At 44.6% G+C, this 22915-nt stretch overlaps 1 protein-coding gene across 2 annotated transcripts in view; it reads left to right on the forward strand.

The window, feature by feature from the left end:
• The first annotated feature begins 9131 nt into the window (after positions 1-9131).
• Positions 9132-22915, forward strand: part of msrab (methionine sulfoxide reductase Ab) — a 46788-nt gene continuing 33004 nt past the window's right edge. Inside the window, exons 1-3 of one of the 2 annotated variants that reach the window (XM_035752695.2) lie at positions 9132-9374; positions 18215-18283; positions 19075-19194. In XM_035752695.2, coding sequence (XP_035608588.1) covers positions 9194-9374; positions 18215-18283; positions 19075-19194 — 370 coding nt within the window. In that variant the 5' untranslated portion in view covers positions 9132-9193. Of the gene's footprint in view, positions 9375-12029; positions 12887-18214; positions 18284-19074; positions 19195-22915 lie in introns of those variants that run through there. The other variant, XM_035752696.2, reaches the window with a different exon arrangement.

A 22915-nucleotide genomic window follows, 5' to 3' on the forward strand; every position in this document is an offset into this window, starting at 1 on the left:
GAGATGAATGAATGTCACAATGTCACAGAAACAAACAGTATCTACCAGTCTCATAGTGATGGTACACTTTCACCCTGCGATTGTGTATTTTGGCATCGTGCAATGAAGGGGATGTACTGTACAGTCATACGGTAGTAGGCCTGAAATCCCTGAATCCACTACTGGATATTGTGCAGAAGATGTGGTCATGTGAGCATGTACCATTACTATGTGTGTCATGCATGTGTGAATAATCACACACTGAGGGAATGAGGCGTATGCTGCAGTCTATAGCACAGTGCTGCATGTGTCTTTTACTGTTAGGGCGAGTGTTGTTTATTTTTCTGTCTGTCTGTCTGTCTGTCTGTCTGTCTGTCTGTCTGTCTGTCTGTCTGTCTGTCTGTCTGTCTGTCTGTCTGTCTATCTGTCTGTCTGTCTGTGTGTCTGTGTGTGTGTGTGTGTGTGTGTGTGTGTGTGTGTGTGTGTGTGTGTGTGTGTGTGTGTGTGTGTGTGTGTGTGTGATTGTACAGTGTGTGAGTTTGAGCACGTGTGTGTACGTTTGTACATGCTCGCGTGTGTGCATGTTTGTGTGTGAGCGAATGTGTGTGTGTGATAGATTGAGGCTCCTTCCACTATACAGTTTACCAGTCCTGAGGAGACGAGAAAAGCGGAGAGGAGAAAAGCAGAGAGAGAGAGGAGAAAAGAGGAGAGGGCACTGGGGACACGGTCGACCCTGATTGATTGGAATCAGACTCCACATGACGGCAAATCATTTTCATCCATTAACTATCTATCTCTCTCTGTCCATCCATACTCATCCCTCTCCTCCCACGTCCTATCGCTCGCTCTGCTTTTTCCTCAAAGTATTCCGTATGTTTGTAATTTCCTCCTTCGCAATAACGGTAGTTGCACAAACGATCTAGCTATACTGTATGAACCTCTGAGCTGGTGGATTTGGAATGTCTTTGGTGTCAACTGCATTTGATTGGTACTGTTTTGCTGCATTGGTATGATGAGCCCAATCCATTAGTATTTTATGATACACTTTCATCTCTCTGTAGGGATTCCACTACAGAGATTCCCTCATTTTTTACTATGAGTGTTCAAGCTCAAGGGTATTTCTTCTTCTGCCCCTAAAGAATTGAACACAAAAACACTGGCCTACATCCTCTCTCTCTCTCTCTCTTGCTTTCTCTCTCTCTCTTGCTTTCTCTCTCTCTCTCGCTTTCTCTTTCTCTCTGTTACTCTCTCGCTCTCTCTCTCTCACCCTGGCTTTCAACTCAATGCGGAGCTCTGCTTCAGGGTGAATTTGCAATTTATTTCCGAAGACAAAAATACCAAAAGGGACGATATAGTCTTTTGTAGCTCCCTCTCTCTCTTCTCCTCTTTTCTCCTCTCCACATCACTGTGCACTTCCTTCTTCTTACTCAGGCCTAGCAGGTTCCTCTGTCCCAGGGGTGATCGCACGGAGAGAGTATGGAAGGATGGATGGGTAATGGGCGCTGGGGGTTGGGCAGTTTGGGTGCAGGAGGAATTTCTAGACCATTGAAATTCCTTGGTATGTGTGGTCCATCGGAATTGTGTACACAAGTAGACATGCATGCACACGTATACACACACACACACACACTTGCTCATTCTGTGGTATTAAACCCACATGGTATTTAAGTTGGTACAACATTTTACCACACAATCATCATAGTTTGTGCACAAAATCCCAAGGTCTGTGTGTATTTCATACAGATAAGAAATCCATCTAGTATTTGTTTCATGTCCTGTATGATTTCTACTAGAGCGGGTCAGCTGGACAGTGATTGGCTTGGCCTGGGAGGAAAAGTTGACCCTAACAGCAGGCTCAGAGTCTGTGTGAGGAGAGGGGAGTGAGTCACTAAAAAGGATTTCACCCAAAGCCTCTTTCCAAAGAGGAGGGAGGGATGGGGTTGAGGAGGGAGGGATGGGATATTGGATGACACAAGGTCCAGATTAACCCTAATCCCAGTACTGGTGCTCCATGCAGGATTTAGGTGAGGGAACCAGCCTGTAGGTTAAAACCAGGGCGGGGTATCTGGGGAGGGAGTTGCTAGGGAAGAAAGAGACTGGGGGGGGGTCGGTGTGTGTGTATGGTGGGTGCGTGTGTGCTTTCATGTGTGTGTATATATGTGTGTGTCTATGTCCATGTATGTGTGTGTGTGTAGGCAGCAGGGTGAGGAGTGGTGACAGTGGCACATGCCTCTGGTGTCTGTGGGATTATGCACAGGGTTTAATCTGCCCTGTGTATGTAGGGCAAGAGTGGCTTAGCCGGGCCATTCTTAGCACGGGTCGATTGGGTTCGAGTTTGGGGAGGGCCAATGGGCTCTCCCCCTCTCTATAGATCCGGGCAGGCCCATAGTAACTTGCTATGCCCCATTGCCATTGTCCACAAGTGCAGAGTACTCTTGCATGCTTGCAATCCCTTACCATATACTCAGTTGATGTGAGCGGTTGGATAAACTTGCTGGATTGTAGGCTACTTGGTAGGGAATAGTGATCTTCCCTCCCTCCCTTTCCCTCTCTCTCTAACTATCTCTCTCTCTCTCTCTCTCTAGGTCAAATTCTCATGTGTCGTGGTAACTGATTATTTATTGATTGGCTCAACTTTGCGTATTTTGCCAATCCTGTCTATGTCACCACGGGCAGCACCTGGGAAACGCTCTATCAGAGAGTCACATGGCATTATTAAGCACAGACATAATCAGTCCTTTTGTTCGTTGGTGCCAACCGTGCCTCAGTCCCACCTGCCCAGGAAGAGGAGAGCCCTTTAGAAACAGCGAGCGAGGTGGGGTGATTGGCGAGTTATAATTTTAATGAAGGCCCTCAAGCAGTGTGAGACTAGCAAAAGCAACAATTACGCCAAAGTGCCAAACAGTCTGCTGCTTTTTTCAAATGCTAATTCAAATCAGTTGTGGAGTCAAGAGGCAGAAGATTGAAGCATGGCAGTAGTGGCCTATCTGTTTCTGACACACCTGGAGCCCATTCCCTATTCCCTTTATAGTGGCCAAAAAAAAATGGTGCACTATATAGGAAATAGGGTGTCACTTGGGATGCACTCCTAGACTGACACGGACTGTAGGTAGTCTCACTAATAATCAAATGGGGAAGCATGCTCACAAAGTATCTGACACCAAAACACACTAATTCACATGTCCCACACCATGCACCGGTGTACACACACACATAAACCCCAAACCTGGTTTTGACTCAATGAGACGCTAGGTTTTTTTTTTTGTTCTCACACAACTTATATAACCACCACTGCAGTCAAACAGAATGGATGAGCCATGGAGTTCAGTGGGTTTGTTTATTCCAGGTCATTTGGTAATCTCTTTGATTCTCCGCCCAGATCTGCATAACCACTTCTTCTGACTGACAACAGCTGGCGTGTTTTTTTTTCTTTCTTCTTTGCTCCCATGGGACCTCATTTATCAAAGGTGCATGAGCACAAAAAAAAAGAAGACTTTAAAACTTGCGTGCGCCAGTATTACCCCAAAGGTTGGTATTTATCGATGTTGATCTTGCAGAGGAAATGTGCGTGTGTCCACCCAAATCTCAGACCATGCGTGGTTGAATGTTGCAAGCAAATGTGGTTCTTTTGAGGGGAAATGGAAATGTTTGGTGCTCGAGGAATTATAATAATGGAAGGCTAATAAAACATTGAAAACATAGGCCTAGTGATAAAAACAGATGCATTTTCCATTGGTAAGGAGATCACATAGTAGCATGCGTTTCTTTGAGTTTTATGATATGGGCCTGAATCATAATCATATTTTCTGACATGACTGGTTATTGGTTAACTTATTCCTGTTACACAACACATATTAGGATACCACTTATCCATCACCCATTCAATAGTCACGCATGCTCAAAAGTAAATAGGCCAGTAGCCTAGACAGCATGGGTAGGCTCCAGTATTGCTGTGAGATAGGAGTGTGGCATCATAGCCTATTTCATCTACAGTAAGAGCCAAGACAGGAGATAGAAATATACAAACAGCTATTGACAAACAAAATATTGAACAACAATGATGACTTTGCATAGTGTGGGTTGTAAGCATTTACTTTTAAATGGTTTGAACAGACAGTCAATCATGCAGAATGTGCGGACGGTATTTGGCACTCGCTATAGGCGGCATGCGTTTCATTTTATTTTTATTTTTACGTCACTTAAAAAAGATTAAAACATTCTGCCCACACTTCTACAGAAATGTGATCAACTTTGATTATTTTAGAAACAGACATGGCCCAGTTCCAAAATGTCTAAATCATACAGCAAATTAAGGTGGTTTTGTTAGGTGAATGGAGGGCGTTTTCCAGGCAGGGGTTTAAATGCTCGTTTATGAGCACACACATATAATGTGGTTTGGATTTGCCGTGGCATTGTTGAATACTTGTTTCTGATTGGCTTGAAGGGCATTCTAGGGTGTGTATTATTTCCCTATAACGCGTGGTATATTTGCACGGTGGAATCGAATCTATAGTTCATTCTTACACGTTCTATGTTTGAGCTGCTTTTGAAAGCAAAAAAAAAAAAAAAACATTGTTGAATTAGATTTTCATAATGGCAAGCTAGGAATGACGGTTTGGTTAGCTAAACTAGCAAGTCTGTTTGTTTGGTTACCACGGTAACGACTCTAGTAAACTCGCTGGCTACTTCAGTGGATGTTGAACACATTTCTACCTGTAAAAAACGAACACATTTGTAGCGGCAAATGTGTTCAATTATAGCCATGGTATAAAAAGGCTAATCAACTTGGGGCTCTACTGTATGCGTTCTCTGGAAAATAATGTAACTCCGTGGAAGGTCAGTTCCACTCGTTGTCATTCATTATTTTCCATAGAATGCATAGCCCCTCGTTGATTATCCCGTACATGTCGCATACAACAGTTTGAGAAATCCTAATCATTTGTGGCACACACAAACCCTAGAATCTATACATACGCCAACATTTTGTATGAAATGCACGCACCGTTGATAAATGAGCGCCGGCGGACTCGAAAGGAAGTTACCGCTGACAAACACACACACACACACACACACACACACACACACACACACACACACACACACACACACACACACACACACACACACACACACACACACACACACACACACACACACACAGTTACCCATACTGCATCATTAAACAGATCAATAGTTTGCATCCACAGTAAACATCACCTTACTTTACTCTCCATCCCATGCAGATTTTGTGAGCATGATCAGATCAGGGGAACAATCAAATGTATTGCAAGCTAGCATTTCCTCTTGTGATTAGAATACAAACCACACATGGCCACATAGTCAACGGCTTTTATTCTCCATATACAGCCTATTACACTTGAACATGGCAACCATGACATACGTTAAGCTAATCACACAACGGCGACTAACCAAATCTCTCTGGAGTTAGGAAAAACATGGAACACATTCATCTTCTTTTTTTTGCAGAAGAAAAAGAGGGCACGCACAGACACATGAATGGGCTTAAAACACAAGGGCACAGCAGTCTTCTGTGAATCCCTTTCCTACACAACACCCCTCCATTTTTGCCCTTCATTCCGAGGGCTCCAATCAGTCAGCATCAACAGGCTTGTGAATCTTTCGCATCTCTCACAGTCGCTTTCCCTTCTTGCTCTATTTTAGCCTGGGCTGCCTTCCACTCGCTCTCCTGGCTTTTAGGTAATTACCTCACATTTACATCGCAAAGTCCCCGGAGCAGCCCTCGGATCCCCTCAGCTCCTCCGCAGGTGATTGAGCTTCAATATCTACCATCGCAGACAGAGAGAGAGAGAGTTATGGAGGCGGTGATGTGATGTTATTTGTGGATTACATAGCCTACCTATATGTTTCATATCCTCCTTGACAGGCAAAAAGAGAGAGGGGGGAGAGAGAGATTGAGGCAGTTTGATATATGTAAATCATATGTTATATGATTTGCTTACATATGTAGGCTACGTACGGTACCAGTCAAAAGTTTGGACACACCGACTCATTCAAAAGTTTGGACACGCCTACTCATTCAAAAGTTTGGACACACCTACTCATTCAAAAGTTTGGACACGCCTACTCATTCAAAAGTTTGGACACGCCCACTCATTCAAAAGTTTGGACATGCCTACTCATTCAAATGTTTGGACACGCCTACTCATTCAAAAGTTTGGACACGCCTACTCATTCAAAAGTTTGGACACGCCGACTCATTCAAAAGTTTGGACACGCCTACTCAAAAGTGTTAAAATAGTCACAATGTATTTTATATTTGAGATTCTTCAAAGTAGCCACCCTTTGCCTTGATGACAGCTTTACCACACGCTTGGCTTTCTCTCAACCAGCGTCATGAGGTAGTCACCTGGAATGCATTTCTTTTAACAGGTGTGCCTTGTTAAAAGTTCATTTGTGGAATTTCTTTCCGCCAATCAGTTGTGCTATGACAAGGTAGGGTTGGTATGCAGAAGATAGCCCTATTTGGTAAAAGACCAAGTCCATATTATGACAAGAACCGCTCAAATAAGCAAAGAGAAATGACAGTCCATCATTACTTCAAGACATGAAGGTCAGTCAATGTTGAAAATGTCAAGAACTTTGAAAGCTTCTTCAAGTGCAGTTGCAAAAACCATCAAGCACTATGATGAAACTGGTTGTTATGTCCTTGAGGCCAAATTTGAGATTTTTGGTTCCAACAGCTGTGTCTTTGTGAGACACAGAGTAGGTGAATGGATGATCTCCACATGTGTGGTTCCCACTGTGAAGCATGGAGGAGGAGCTGTGATGGTGTGGGGGTACTTTGCTGGTGACACTATCAGTGATTTATTTAGAATTCAAGGCACAGCATGGCTACCACAGCATTCTGCAGAGATACGGCATCCCATCTGGTTTTCACTTAGTGGGACTATCATTTATTTTTCAACAGGACAATGACCTAACACACCTCCAGACTGTGTAAGGGCTATTTGACCAAGGAGAGTGATGGAATGCTGCATCAGATGACCTGGCCTCCACAATCACCCGACCTCAACCCAATTGAGTTGGTTTGGGATGGACCCCAAAGTGAAGGAAACAAGTGCTCAGCATATGTGGGAACTCCTTCAACTCCTCCTTCAATGTTGGAAAATCATTCCGGGTGAAGCTGGTTGAGAGAATGCCAAGAGTGTGCAAAGATGTTAGTAAGGCGAAGGATGGCTACTTTGAAGAATCTAAAATCTAAAATCTATTTTGATTTGTTTTTGGTTACTACATGATTCCATATGTGTTATTTCATAGTTTTGATGTATTCACTATTATTCTACAATGTAGGAAATAGTAAAAATAAAGGAAAACCCTTGAATGAGTAGGTGTGTCCAAACTTTTGACTGGTAATGTATGTACACTGAGTGTACAAAACATTAGGAACACTGGCTTTTTCCATGGCATACAGACCAGGTGAATCCCGGTGAAAGCTATGATCCCTTATTGATGTCACATGTTAAATCCATTTCAATCAGTGTCGATGAAGGGGAGGAGACAGTTTAAAGTAGGATGTTTAAGCCTTGAGACAATTGAGACATTGATTGTATATGTGTGCCATTCAGAGGTTTAATGGGTAAGACAAACTATTTAAGTGCCTTTGGACAGGGTATGGTAGTAGGTGCCAGGGTCACCGGTTAAAGTGTGTCACGAACTGCAACACTGCTGGGTTTTTCACGCTCAACAGCTCCCCATGTGTATAGAGAATGGTCCACCACCCAAAGGACATCCAGATAACTTGACACAACTTTAGGAAGCATTGAAGTCAACATGGGCCTGTATCCCTGTGGAAGAGTCCATGCTCCAACGAATTGAGGCTGTTCTGAGGGCAAAAGGGAGTTATATATAACTCAATATTAGGAAGGTGTTCCTAATGTTTTGTACAATCAGGGTATATGCATATTAATACACTCTCAAAAGCATAGTGCCTAGTAAAGCTCTCTCACTGCCTGAGACAGGAATTATGAGTCGATGTACAGGTATGTTCTCTTGGTTTATGATTGTGAACAACAAGGTGAACAACTTAAATAAAGTCCCGTGATTGAAATATTTCATCTTCTACCTTGTATAATGGTAGTTTTAGTTTATATTCAGAGGCCACACATTATAATTCTAAGGTTATTCCAGCAAAATGTATGGCAAGCTTGTTATTGACAAAGTGTCCAATCTCAAAAAACATACTACAGTTTCTGAGCTCTTGGCTTCTTAACAAAAGAAGGGTGGCTAAGACTGCTTATACCACCATCAAAATGGGTCTGATGGTGGTCTTTTCAGCCTCCATTTTGGTCAGCAGGGATGGACCACACACCCTTCCCTTACCCATTATCCCCTTGATTTTGAGGGAAACGCCCTGGGCACAAACTTCAATTCAACTTCCGGTGCCTAGTAGAAACATCAAAGTGGCCATATCCTCATCCACAAAATGGAGACCATGTTATAACAAGTCTGTTACAAAGGGATTTATTTTTGACAGCGATCCAATTCACTTTACACTAAGCACAGGTACCAGCACTGGAGCAATAATAAACCTAAACTGTGACAGTGGAAGAAAATGCATGGTTATTATACTCAAAAATGGCAGATTATTTCACCAATCTCCAAAACAAAATGGCACAAACATTTCAGTGACGATTCTTCGGTAAATATAGGAGGATTCACAGACAAGTGAATGAAATATTTCAAACGAAATGAAAATGGTTGAGCAATTCAAATCTGGAAAATGTTGGGTCTGCGTATCAATAAGAGACCTAAACTTTATTTTCATTGAATTACCTTGCATTTTCTTCCACGTTTTCTACCACTGCTCAAAACACATGAATTACTTGATTGGAAATTACCAAAGGGAAAACAATATTAAAGTCTGTTTTTGCCCTCTGCTGCGTTTAAACAGATGCACCGCCCTGAACTAACCCCCAGAATGAGCGATGGCGGGTGGTGAAAAAAGCTCATTTGCATGCTGAACGGCGTTCTTAATGTGGATATTTATTTAAATTTAATTTATTTCACGCATACACTGCACTGTAGGCTTTTGTGCCAAAGTCATATTAACCCCTGCCTAGTTATTATTCAGTGCACGACGTCCCGCACGCACTTTGAATATTCATGTTGATGGACATTCGCTGTCGTTATACTCCTCCCATATCCCAACGCAACAGCGGCGCGACGCAGCGCCATGGAGACTGTCAAAGTACAGAAGGAACTATGTTTACTGTTATCCGCTAAAGCGCAACTGCTTCTCGCTTGGCGCCTTCTTTTGATTGTGTCACTCGCTGTCGCAGACATGGCAGACACAACAGCCATGCCCACCAAAGACCGCGCTCTGAAAGGAAGGGAGGAAAAAATGGTCGTGGCAGGTAAATGAAATCACGTCTCTCGTAAAACTACATCGTACCACAGAAGATGTTTGTTTACAAGTCCTCCGGGCACAGCAAAGTCAGATGACGATGCACACGTTTTTTTTTTGACAATTGTCATATGACGTTTCTATGTTAATATATGGTTATTCACCTCTGGTTCAACTATAGGCATATGGGTTTAACGACCAATGAGGGGTGGTCCTGAGCCTAGAGTGTTGTGACGTGATAGGCTACGCCTTATGGTCACAGTCATATTCAAAGTTATCCCAAACTATTTACCGTATCACTTTATCAGGCACATAGTTTGCCCTCAGATCATTGAAAGTGTTGTTTGACTTGGTCTCTGTGTCATAATGGGCTAAATATTTTTTGGGGGACAAAGTAGCCTTTGCAAACATTCCCCTCCACTGTGGTGTAATTCTTTAGGGGCTATTTATTTGAGATAATTTGAGTGAGTTTCATGCTTATGAGAGTATGTGCTTGGATGGTGTCTATAAATGTCTATGTAACTTGTTTTTGTAATAAGCATAATCACCAATTTCAAGATTCCAACCACATAAGTCTGCACACATGACATATCAGATTGTTGGCATTGATTATGCAATGCATCATCCATCCTGAGATTGCAAAGAGGATGATTTTGAGGTCCGGTCAACCCCCCTACGCCCCTCCCCCTGGCCATCTAGCTGCTTAGTGCATGGCCTTGAGCACCACACCCAAAGCATTTTGGGGAGCTCTGCAGCCCACTGCAGCGTCCAGGGGCCCATCTGTGCATTATGCGCATGAGAAGCTCCGCCCTGTCGTAAATTCCCGGGCCGTCTGTCGGAGCAGCTCGGAGACACCGCATGGCGGAAATCTGTCCTCCCCTATTCACCGTGGGGGGTTGGTTTGGGAGGGGGACTGAGAGAAGGACACCCTGTTCCTGGCCAACTTGGTCCTAAACGTTTCAGGGCCCGTTTTCACAAAGCATCTCAGATTAGGAACGCTGATCTATGATCAGGTCCCCATGTCCATGTAATCACATTCATTAGGATTTAAAAGGGGAAAATGATCCTAGATCAGCACTTCTACTCTGAGAACCTTTGTGAATATAAGCCCAGGCTTGTAGCTCAGCAGTAGAGCAGATGCTTCGCATGTACTGCACAAGACTTATCCATGGTTGATGGTTCAATCCTCAGCATATATCCTAATCATGGTCTTGTTGTCTGTAGGCACGAACCAGAAACACCTAGCTTTAGGATAGACGGATAAGGTGGCAATACTATCCTAAGTCAGACTTTAACCTCAGGCCTTCATGGAAGGAAGTGCACACGGGCTGTAGGGTGTGGATGTCTACACACTGTGCGTTGCCACAACTTTTTTATTTAACTAGGAAAGTCAGTTCAGAACAAATTCTTATTTACAATGACAGCCTACCCCAGGCCAAACCCTAACCCGGACGACACTGGGCCAATTGTGTGCCGCCCTTTGTGACTCCCACGGCCGGTTGTGATACAGCCTGGAATTGAACCAGAGTCTGTAGTGACACCTCTAGCACTGGGATGCAGTGCCTTAGACCCGCTGCGCCATTCGGGAGCCCACACTTACCTAACTGTTGTTCTCTGAAAGGAACTTGTAATGTCAATTCTCTGATGTGGGCTATCGACCAACATTTGTCCTGTCAATGCAGGTCATGTTTCCTACATGGTGTCAGTATCCCTGATATGACCCCGTCTCTTGTCAGTAGCCCAGATGGTCTCCCATCCAGGTTTTGACCAGGCCCAAGCCTGCTTAGCTTCAGATGACAGACAGCAGAGGGAATGACTGGTTGGCTTGTATTTGGTTTGATATGGCATCATAGTAGTAGCCGCTGACAGTCAGGATATTGCCTACTGTAGAGAAGGAGTCATAACTGATAAAGAATCTGCATGCTTTTGTTTTGGAATAGAGGCTATCTTAACACGGTTTGCTCTTTGGTTTTCCCTGTAGCCTAGTGTATTTTGCATTTTCTTCAGTATTCTGTTGCATGCTGCCGTCTTTCCCTGTACCTCCTGAAGTTATCAATTCCTCAGATTCCATACTGTAGCAGCTCCATCTTGCTGACTGTAGCAGTCAAGATCAATCGGGTGATGGGGCGGGAGTCCTCTCCATAGCAACCGGAAATGGTTGCTAGGATACACGTTATATGGGAAGCACAGGGGATGAATTTTCTGACGGTCTGTGGTCTCCCCTTCTCCCTCACTGTTTAAACGTTAGCACAAACTTGTCCACAACCCCAGTTTTCCCACTTAATGCTGTCTCGCTTTGGCTGAACTAGCGAAAGTCGTCGCTTTTAATGCTTCACTACTAGTGGCCCGTTGCAAATAGCTTTTTGGAACTTTTTAAAATATGCTGACCGGGTAGATATACCAATGACTATTTTTACTCACAGAAAAAGATAGTATAGTAAGTTTAGTTTTGAACTTTCAGCCACAACACTCCAAATGAAAAAACATTTTGTTTGTCATGTATTTTTTTCTCACTCAGAAGAGCTCAAGGCTCACTCACGTCCTCTTTCCAATATCTATACAACTACAGACCACCACCACCATATTGCTCCATCCCACCTACCTCTCCCCACAATGCCTCGCTTCGCCTCATCCCGACTTATCATCCCATGATGCTTTGCGGTGCAGCAGAGCGTAGTTGGCACCAGTAGAAAGCGCCAACCTTCGCCTCGTGCCGGACTGTCTGCCAGCCTGTGTGAGGGGACAGAGAGGGAGAGAGAGAGAGAGAGAGAGAGAGAGAGAGAGAGAGAGAGAGGGACAATGCCACTTGGGAGAAGTTAAAAGTCTGGAATGCAACCTCTACATCACAGCATTGGCATGGAATCCCCGATTCCCGGAAACCTGGATTCTCTCATATTTACGTGTGCGGCAGGAATCTGTTTCCGCGGACGAAAAACGCAGGAATGCTACAGTGGCACGAGAGGCTAACAAAGGAAAACTCCAGTTCGGTGACGGAACTGGACATATTATTTGGATTTGGTAGCAAAAGAGCAAAGTTAGCCCTACCATGACCGGTGGAGAGGCTGGCTAAAGCAAGTTTTGACCGAACGTGGTAGCCGATGGTTTGCGTTGTTGTTTTATTTCTACCGCCACAATTAAAAACCAAATAAGACAACAAAAGCTGTCTGATTACTGATTACTACTGCTTTACGGTTTGACTGTAGGCGCTTTTCAATTTCCTCCAAAAACAAAGGACAAAGGAAACGCCCATATTTCATCCAAGTCACACCAAAAGTATTTTTCACACATTGTATCCTTTTGTAAGCTCACCACCAACCTCCCTTATTCCCTTTCTCTCCCTCCTCTCCATTGCTGGCATATTCAACCAGTTATTTTGCCTCCTCGGTGCTATTTGTAAGGTGGGGTGTTGTTGGCAAAGGCGCCCGCTGGCAATGGCGGGGGGACTGGGCTCAGTGAAAAGAGTCATCCTGAAATCATCTGGACCTCTGCCAGGGCTCCATGGGAGAAATACCCACAGCAGAGGTTGGTGTGTGTGCTCCAAGGAGATGTGGCTTTCGTGTGTGTGTGTGTGTGTGTGTGTGTGTGTGTGTGTGTGTGTGTGTGTGTGTGTGTGTGTGTGTGTGTGTGTGTGTGTGTGTGTGTGTGTGTGTGTGTGTGTGTGTGTGTGTGTGTGCGTGTGTGCGTGCGTGCGTGCGTGCGTGTGTGTGTGTGCGTGCGTGCGTGCGTGCGTGCGTGTGTGTGTGTGTGTGTGTGTGTGCGTGCGTGCGTGCGTGCGTGCGTGCGTGTGTGTGTGTGTGTGTGTGTGTGTAAGGGAGAGAGAGGCTGATGATAGGAACATGGTGGGAGGAGAGGAGGGGTGTGAAGAGAGAGAAGGCAGGAGAATGGCAGGAACACAGAAAGAGAGGGAGTACGAGAGAATATAGAGAGAGAGCGATTTTGGCGCTGAGCGAGATTCTGTTGACGACCGCTACATATCAGCGTGTTCTTGGCCTTCTCTGGTTTTACATATTTGAAATTTTAAAAAATCCTTGTTTGTTTGTTTTTTCGACCCCCGTTCACTTTTTGGACCTGGCGCCCGTGCCATTGCGTTCATTTGCTGCCCAAAGGCATGGCGGTCTCGGAAGCCAAAATAATCTCGCCGTCCATCCCTCTGCCACGGTCATCTGTTGCTTCTCCCTGGCGATTTTCTCTTTTCTTTTTTTAGCATTTGGCATCCTACACTCCTCCTTCTTCTTCTCCTACTCCTCCCACTCTATTACTTTTCTGTCCTCTCTCCACTTATTTCTCCACTCATTGCCTTCTTGCGATACTGCGATACTGCCGTTTGTCTGATCCTGTCTTCTTGTGAGAGGGTGGTGGGTGGTAGGGGTATGAGTGTGCCCATGAATAGGAAGGCAAGGCCAGTCTACCTACTGGCTCAAGATGTAACCTGACACGGGGGAGCGCAGTAAGACGAGTGTCTGCTTGAAGCGATCTATCCCAACATTAGGATCAGGAGTTTTTCCTGATCAAGGTTGTTTTTCGTCAGAAGAAACTGTCTGCAGACGCATGATCTTAGAGACTTTCCACTGGCGCCCCGTCATTCAAGATGTCTGTTCAGGGGTGGGTAGAGTGAGGCTACTCTGGGGTTCAGGGCTACATTGATTTGTCGCAATGTTGGCTTTTCTATTTTCTAAAGAACTCCGTGTTGGCCAAGTTATCGTATTTATCTACTTTCTTCTCCACACAAGTCAATACATTTCATATTGTGGGTATTTACTGGATCTCAAGCTGAAATGCTATTTATAACATCTATTTGTATGGACCCTATTACACACAGTGCATTTGGAAAGTATTCACACCCCTTGGTTTTCCCCCACATTTTGTTACGTTACAGCCTTATTCTAAAATGTATTAAATAAAACATCATACTCGGCAATCTACACACAATACCCCATAATGAACAAGGGAAAAACAGTTTAAAAAATACATGTTTTCACATTTATAAAAAATGTAAAAGATAAATATTTAATTTACATAAGTATTCAGACCCTTTGCTATGAGACTGGAAATTGAGCTCAGGTGCATCCTGTTTCCATGATCATCCTCGAGATGTTTCTACAACTTGATTGGAGTCCACCTGTGGTAAATTCAATTGATTGGATATGATTTGGAAAGGAACACACCTGTCTATATAAGATCCCACAGTTGGCAGTTGCATGTCAGAGCAAAACCCAAGCCATGAGGCCCGAGACAGGATTGTGTCGAGGAACATATCTGGCGAAGGGTACCAAAAAATGCCTGCAGTTCTGAAGGTACTCAAGAACACAGTGGCCTCAATTCTTAAAAGGAAAACGTTTGGCGCCATCAAGACTCTTCCTAGAGCTGGCTGCCCGGCCTAACTGAGCAATCGGGGGAGAAGGGCCTTGGTCAGGGAGGTGACCAAGAACCCGATGGTCACTCTGGCAGAGCTCCAGTGTTCCTCTGTGGAGATGGGAAAACTTTCCAGAAGGACAACCATCTCAACAGCACTCCACCAATCATGGTAGAGTGGCCAGACAGAAGCCACTCCTCATTAAAATGCACATGACAGCCTGCTTGGAGTTTAACAAGAGGCACCTAAAGGACTCTCATACCATGAGAAACAAGATTCTCTGGTCTGATGAAACCAAGATTGAACTCTTTGGCCAGAATGCCAAGCGTCACATCTGGAGGAAACCTGGCACCATGCTGTGGGGATGTTTTTCAGCTGCAGGGTCTGGGAGACTAGTCAGGATCGAGGCAAAGATGAACAGAACAAAGTACAGAGAGATCCTTGATGAAAACCTGCTCCAGAGCGCTCAGGACCTCAGACTGGGGCAAAGTTTCACTTTCCAACAGGACAACAACCCTAAGCACACAGTCAAGACAACGCAGGAGTGGCTTCAGGACAAGCCTCTGAATGTCCTTGAGCGGCCCAGCCAGAGCCAGGACTTGAACCCGATCGAACATCTCTGGAGAGACCTGTTAATAGCTGTGTAGCGACGCTCCCCATCCAACCCGACAGAGCTTGAGAGGATCTGCTGAGAAGAATGGAAGAAACAGGTGTGCCAAGCTTGTAGCGTCATACCCAAGAAGACGTGATGCTGTAATCGCTGCCAAAAGTGCTTCAACAAAGTACTGAGTAAAGGGTCTGAATACTTATGTAAATGTGATCTTTAAAAAAATATATATTTTTATAAATTAGCAAAAAATTCTAAAGACCTGTTTTTGCTTTGTCATTATGGGGTATTGTGTGTAGCTTGATGAGGGAATAAGGCTGTAACTTAACAAAATGTCAGTGGGTCTGAATACTTTCCGAAGGCACTGTATGCCTTTAGGTCGCTAGTCATTTCATCACAAGTCTAAAATTACAACCCAAGCTATCCATTGTGTGTGGCTTTAGGATCACAATTATGTCCATCCTTTCTATTATATGATATTTCCCTAATTGACAGTGAAAGCAGTCCACTGTAGAGATAACATTGAGCATATTAAAACAACCACACACACACAACCGGGTGGCACCTGGCGATTGGAGATCTTCACTATTCAGGTTAATGTCAAACATGATCTGAAATTCACCCAGATATAACACTGACCAAAAGTAAATGCCCCTTTTACACTCTGGTGTGTGTGTGTGTGTGTGTGTGCGAGCGAGCATTTGTGCGCACACATTCACAGCCGTTTATCCACAAACTATAATGAGTCTGTGAAGCAGTGTAAACCAGCCTGGCTCGGTTAGAGATTTACAGACTAAGTCACCTCAGTTGTGTTAGCATTAATCTGTGTGCTGGTTAGTCTTTCAGTTTTATACTTTGCGCTTTATTTCCATTCCATTTATTCCATCCATATCGGCACAGTTGGCATCGATGCACCGCTCCCGCAACCACTTCGTATATGTAGCATATAATTTGTTTTTCAGGTTCTATTCAAAAACAAGGGGCACAGTTTGGCACGACAGCCATGCCACCAGGGTCATACAAAGCGAATGCATCTTTCCACGTTTTGACCCCTTGACAGAAATGGCTGCTGGTTGGTTTGAGGTAGGGGAGGGTGGGGTAGGGCTGGGCGATATGGACAAAACATTATCTCACGCTATTTAAAAAAAAAAAAAAAACAATTGACGTTATAATGGTATTTGATGTTTTTTTTTATTAATAATAGTTCTACATTTGTGTTATAAGTAGTGCGTGACCCTAAGGTGGCAACACATACATTCTAAGTGAATTCAATGGGTGTTTCTCCATTCTGATTGTTTTATACTGTTCAACTTCAAACCCCCAAAACGTCAGCATTTTCAATTGCTTTTTTGAGATCAACTCCACACTGCCACGTAAAGGCTGCATGATATTGGCACGTAATCTGGGCCTTATTTTTAACCAAATGTTGCAATTTCACTTGCGATTTAGAGCAAAACACTTGTGTTAATAACTGTTGGGTTCATGGGAATATAATGTATATTCTAATTATATAGTTAGAATATACCAGTAGGCACGTTTGACATGAAAGTAAATCATCTTTGGCTACATTGAATGTTTTCTCTTAGCTACTTCATGTAGCTAACATATTCATACTTTGCGTTTACCTCTTTAATTTAGAAGACACTGTTGCCCAAACAACATGCTGATTTAGGTCTACAACATCACTGGTATTATCAGGCTGTATAGCTAATTCCGCTTGCTCTTACTCCGTACATTTATTAGCCAGCTAGCGATTAGCATTAGCGTCCACCAAGATTTTGGAACAACTTGCTAAGAAAAGGAAAACTAGCTGTTTTTGCAGATGTAAGAAGCACAAGCTAATAGTGATATTATAGAATGCTGCTCGTAGATTTATATTAAGAAGCAAAGTGAAAACGGCGTCATTGTCGTCAACATTGTTGCATGTGCTGCATTGACCATGCAGACTGAACGCGTGGTTGAGGAATATCCAATGCGCTCCTTGAGTGACAGGAGGTGGGACGAGGTCTGTGTGGAAAGCGGCATGGGAGAGAGAGAGAGAGAGAGAGAGAGAGAGAGAGCGGAGAAGGAATGACTCAAGTAGCGGAGTAAACTATAAAAATGGACGTTACACACCGCGTATCACATTTAACAATCCAAACATTCAAATACCGTTATAGAAGGTAAAGTAAAAACCAAAACCGGTCCGTGCATCAATACCAGTATATCCCAAAAAACGGTATACCGCCCAGCCCTAGGGTGGGGTTAGAAATGGGGGTCAGAACCATTTAATCTTCTTAGTGTCTTCCAACTCTAGAGCCACCCGGCTCTGATCCCGCTTAGCAGGAACAGGCCAGCTTGCCAAAGCGGTCATTAATCCGACCCATGCAGCATGCCACCGTTTTAGTTTACCTGGGGAGAGGAGAGGAGAAGGGGAGGAGGATGAGGAGAGGGGAGGGAGGGGGAGATTTTACTGGGACATCGCCTGACGAGTGCCAATTTACCCTGCTCCTCTGTGGTGACCTTTGTCCTCCTGACCTCCATCCACTACTGTTAAGCAGCATGGCACAGATAGGACACATACATACTCTCACAATGGCATGTTGATGTCGCCACTCATTGGTCAGGGTTCTGATGCTGTGATGTTTATGGTCTCATATTAATCTGTCATCGTCGGTCGTCATCATCTTCATTTGAATTGCACAAAGCATTTTATACACAAAGATACTGACTGTCATTTCTCTCTCTCTCTCTCTCTCTCTCTCTCTCTCTCTCTCTCTCTCTCTCTCTCTCTCTCTCTCTCTCTCTCTCTCTCTCTCTCTCTCTTCTCTCCTCTCTCTCTCTCTCTCTCTCTCTCTCTCTCTCTCTCTCTCTCTCTCTCTCTCTCTCTCCCCCTCCCCTCCCCCCATAGAGAAGCATGCTGTCAATGGCAACCCCACAGTGGAGCCGTTTCCAGAGGGCATGGAGACCATCATGTTTGGTAAGCCTCAATCTCTTTCAAATGACCGCTACCACTGATGACCGCTTTCACTTTTCATTGGTTCTCGTTAGCTGTGGTCACATTGCAGTCTTATGAACAATAGTAGCAGTGTTATTAGTATACTATAGTGGTAGTGTTATATGGAGGAACACAGTAGTATGAATAGAGTATGTGTTTTTGGTCATCTAGGATCAGCTTACCCTCCCCAAATTCTAAACTTGACAAAATCAAATCAAATTATATTTGTCACATGCGCCGAATACAACGGGTGGAGTAGACCTGACAGTGACATGCTTACTTACAAGCCCTTAACCAACAATGCAGTTAAGGAAAATACCCCCAAAAATAAGAAATAAAAGTAACAAATAATTAAAGAGCAGCAGTAAAATATCAATAGCGTGGCTATATACAGGGGGTACCAGTAAAGAGTCAATGTGCGGGGGCACCGGTTAGTCGAGGTAATTGAGGTAATATGTACACGTAGGTAGAGTTATTAAAGTGACTATGCATAGATAATAACAGAGAGTAGCAGCGGCATAAAAGAGGGGCGGGGGGGACGGACGACAATGCAAGTAGTCTGGGTTGCCATTTGACTAGGTGTTCAGGAGTCTTATGGCTTGGGGGTAGAAGCTGTTTTAGAAGCCTCTTGGACCTCGACTTGGCGCTCCGGTACCGCTTGAGGTGCGGTAACGGAGAGAACAGTCTATGACTAGGGTGGCTGGAGTCTATGAGGTAAAACCATGTCAAACTGACCTTAGATCATGTCTTAAGTATGTCTCTCTCTGGGCCAGGTATGGGCTGTTTCTGGGGGCCTGAAAAGCGCTTCTGGCAGAAATCGGGGGTGTTCTCTACCCATGTGGGCTATTCAGGGGGACACACACCCAACCCCAACTACCAGGAAGTGTGCTCAGGTAACTACACACACACACACATACATACACAAACCCCACCCTCCTCACACAAAAACACATCTATGTACACTAGTGATGCACGAGTCAGCTTGTTTGTTCACCCGTCCGCAACCACCTGACTACAGGGGATAAAGTGAGAATCTGAGGCCCACACCCGACCCCCGAACCCACAAAATATAGAAAATGTGCTCCACAGTCAGAGATGCCGGAATGATTATTTGTTATTCAACTTGTCTATAATAATTAGATACATGCAGTTTCTCTTCTGTCATTACTTGGGACTCTATTCAATCAGATCCGCTTTAGACGACATCCGCATAGCGGCTGCTTTGGCGGTGATTGTAGGTGGAACTGCGTTAGAGCTGTCATGTCCACAAGCGGCTCCTGGCATTATACCTAAAGCGGAGTCGCATTACGAGAAATCGCGTGCAGCCTTGTTTACAAGTTCGAACACTGGAATGAGAGATGTAAACTACACCTGGGTTAGGCTGATAAAAAAAATCTCATTATTTTGTTGAATGATTTTCAAATTGAGCGTCATTATTTCAATACAGCTTACACTTTGTCGTTCTGAACTTCTAACGTGAGTAGGACGGGTCTGGCTTTGTGACAATGATCAAGAGCAGCTACTCACCGATTTGACAGCTCCAATGCAGTTACACCTCCTCGGTCCTATGTCATACATCGATAGAATGAACGCTTCATCTGAGGGGGTTTTCTCTTTCATCTCTGCTTCTCTCGTGCAGCGAAGACAAGGGACGGGGAGAAAATGCAATACAAAAATAGGAAAGATTTCAAATGACATCAGTTTGACCGGTTTTAAGGGAATTTGAAGATGTGATATCGACCCAACACATTTCTGAAACGATTTGAGTTTTGTCTTGGATGCATATTTCATGTGGTTGAAATACTGTCAGCTTTTGATGATGCTGATAAAGATAGCATCTTTATAGACGCTCCCTAACTGTCCATTCATTCTCTTCAATCCTGTTCCAGGGTGAAAATGTACATTTGTTGAATTATTTTACTGCAAGAAATGCTTCATTCTGCAGGAGTTAATATGAAGGCTGTGTGAGCGGTTATGGACCTATAGCCAGTGTCCAGATTTCAGTTACTATTTAACCCATCTGAGCAGTGCAGTTCCCTTGACGTTCCGTATTATTTTGTGACTGTTTCGAATTTGCATAGCGCCTCACAATCATCACGCACAGCATATTTCCCAAACATTAGGCCACTGTTCTGGCCCTCCCTTCTCTTTATTTTCAAATCTCCATTATGCAGCTTTTTCCTCTTGTTGAATTCAACAATATGATCCTTTTTGCCTGAGTGGATCAGCATGAACTTTTTCTGCCCGAGTTCGCAAAAGCATTTGGCAATTGGCATGTGTTTGGCGCGCGTACAGTTAAGCCTTAAAGCTTAGGCTTACGCACTAACGCGGAATAAAGTCAAACCTGCGCATCACTTATGCACGTCATGTCTCTGTTAGTGTGTATGCGTATATGTCTGCAGTGTTTGCTTATGTACGTACGTCTGTGCAACACCTGAGTATCTGGGCAGAACGTACACTGTATATACAATAGTATGTGTGGACAAAAGTGTGTCCACCTTCAAATTGGTGGATTCGGCTATTTCAGCACACCCGTTGCTGACAGGTGTATCAAATCGAGCACGCAGCCATGCAATCTCCATAGACAAACAATGACAGTAGAATTGCCTAACTTGAAGAGCTCAGTGACTTTCAATGTGGGACCGTTATAGGATGTCACCTTTCCAACGAGTCAGTTCGTCAAATTTCTGCCCTGCTAGAGCTGCTAGAGCTGCTAGAGCTGCTAGAGCTGCTAGAGCTGCTAGAGCTGCTAGAGCTGCTAGAGCTGCTAGAGCTGCCCGGGTCAACTGTAAGAGCAGCAACATGTCAGCCGTGAAGTGGTAGGACACACAAGCTCAAAGAATGGGGCCGCTGAAGCGCGTAGCGTGTAAAAAATGGTCTCACCTCGGTTGCAACATACGAGTTCCAAACTGCCTCTGGAAGCAACGTCAACACAACAACTGTTTGCCTGGAACTTCATGAAATGGGTTTCCATGGCCGAGCAGCCGCATACAAACCTAAGATTACCAAGCGTCAGCTGGAGTGGTGTAAAGCTTGCCAACATTGGACTCTGGAGCAGTGGAAATGCGTTCTCTAGAGTGATAAATTGCGCTTCACCATGAGGAGTCTGAAAGGACAAATCTGGGTTTTGGCGGATGCCAGGAGAACGCTACCTGCCCCAATGCATAGTGCCAACTGTAAAGTTTGGTGGAGGAGGAATAATGGTCTGGGGCTGTTTTGTCATGGTTCGTGCTAGGCCCCTTAGTTCCAGTGAAGAGAAATCTTAACGCTTTGGGATGAATTGGAACACCGACTGCGAGCCAGGTCTAATCGCCCAACATCAGTACCCGACCTCACTAATGCTCTTGTAGCTGAATGGAAGCAGGTCACCGCAGCAATGTTCCAACATCTAGTGGAATGCCTTCCCAGAAGAGTGGGGGCTGTTATAGCAGCAAAGGGAGGGGACCAACTCAATATTAATGCCCATGATTTTGGAATGAGATATTCGACGAACAGGTGTCCACATTTTGGTCATGAACACACACACACGCATTTCACAATTCTATGTTTTTCCCGTGGCTTGCATGGGCAATGACATGCCCAAAAATATACCTAAACCACTTTTTGTGGGCCATGCAGAGTGGCATGGCATCCCTTCCTTTGACAGTCCTCCGCCCTGATAATACCAGCGTTATCACCAATTTCAAGATAATGCCCGTCCAGTATCCCTGCATAGGATAGTTAGAGTGGGTCGTACCACCCTACTCCTCAGAAGGATCACTCCGAGTCAGAGAGAGGGAGATGGAGAGAGAGAGAGAGGGGACGAGAGATAGGCGTTCTACAGTAAAGCTCTCTGATCCTCCCTCTCTTTCGCTATGCTTCTCTTTCATCTCTGCTCCCCCCCCCACCCCCCTCCACTTGTGACCTACTTGGAGGGATTGGATTCTGTACTGCGGCGTTTTGCTTCACACTGGTTCCTGTGCCACCTTCGCCTCTGCTGCCATACACTGCTAATGCACTCCACCACTACTCCTCTCTCTACTCATACTGTAACTCAACCCTGCAGCTCAGCCCAAGGCAATTGCCCTCTTCCAGTACCAATCCTTCTACCCTTCATTGAAGACGTCCTTGATCTGATATAGCTGGATTGTTGAATGCTATGTGATGGATACGTTGCTTACACCTATACAAATGTGTTTAGGTCAGTGGTTAGTTCAAGGGTGGAAGGGTGGTTTTGAAGTATTTAGACAGGGGACAATGTTCACTCCTCAGTAGACAATCGGCGTTTTATTTGAGGGGATCGGTTTGAGCAAGGCGAGGCACAGAATCGCCGATCTCGATCACATAATGAGAAGTTGTTTGGGGATGCACAGTGATTTGTAGATCCAGGATTCCATGCAGTCCCACTCACACCCGTGTAGCTCAGTTGGTAGAGCATAGCGCTTGCAACACCTACGGTTGGGAGTGCGATTCCTGCGGGACACCAGTACGGGGAAAAAGTTGTGAAAAAGTACGCACTCAGTACTGTATGTTGCTCCGGATTAAGAGTGTCTGCTAAATTACTCAAATGTCAACCGGCAAAATGGGGGACAGGCAGACGTCTTAAACCTGCAATGGAAGAAAGAGAAGTAGGGT

The sequence above is a fragment of the Oncorhynchus keta genome, chromosome 35, assembly GCF_023373465.1.
Source record: "Oncorhynchus keta strain PuntledgeMale-10-30-2019 chromosome 35, Oket_V2, whole genome shotgun sequence".
In the NCBI taxonomy this organism is placed as follows: domain Eukaryota; kingdom Metazoa; phylum Chordata; class Actinopteri; order Salmoniformes; family Salmonidae; genus Oncorhynchus; species Oncorhynchus keta.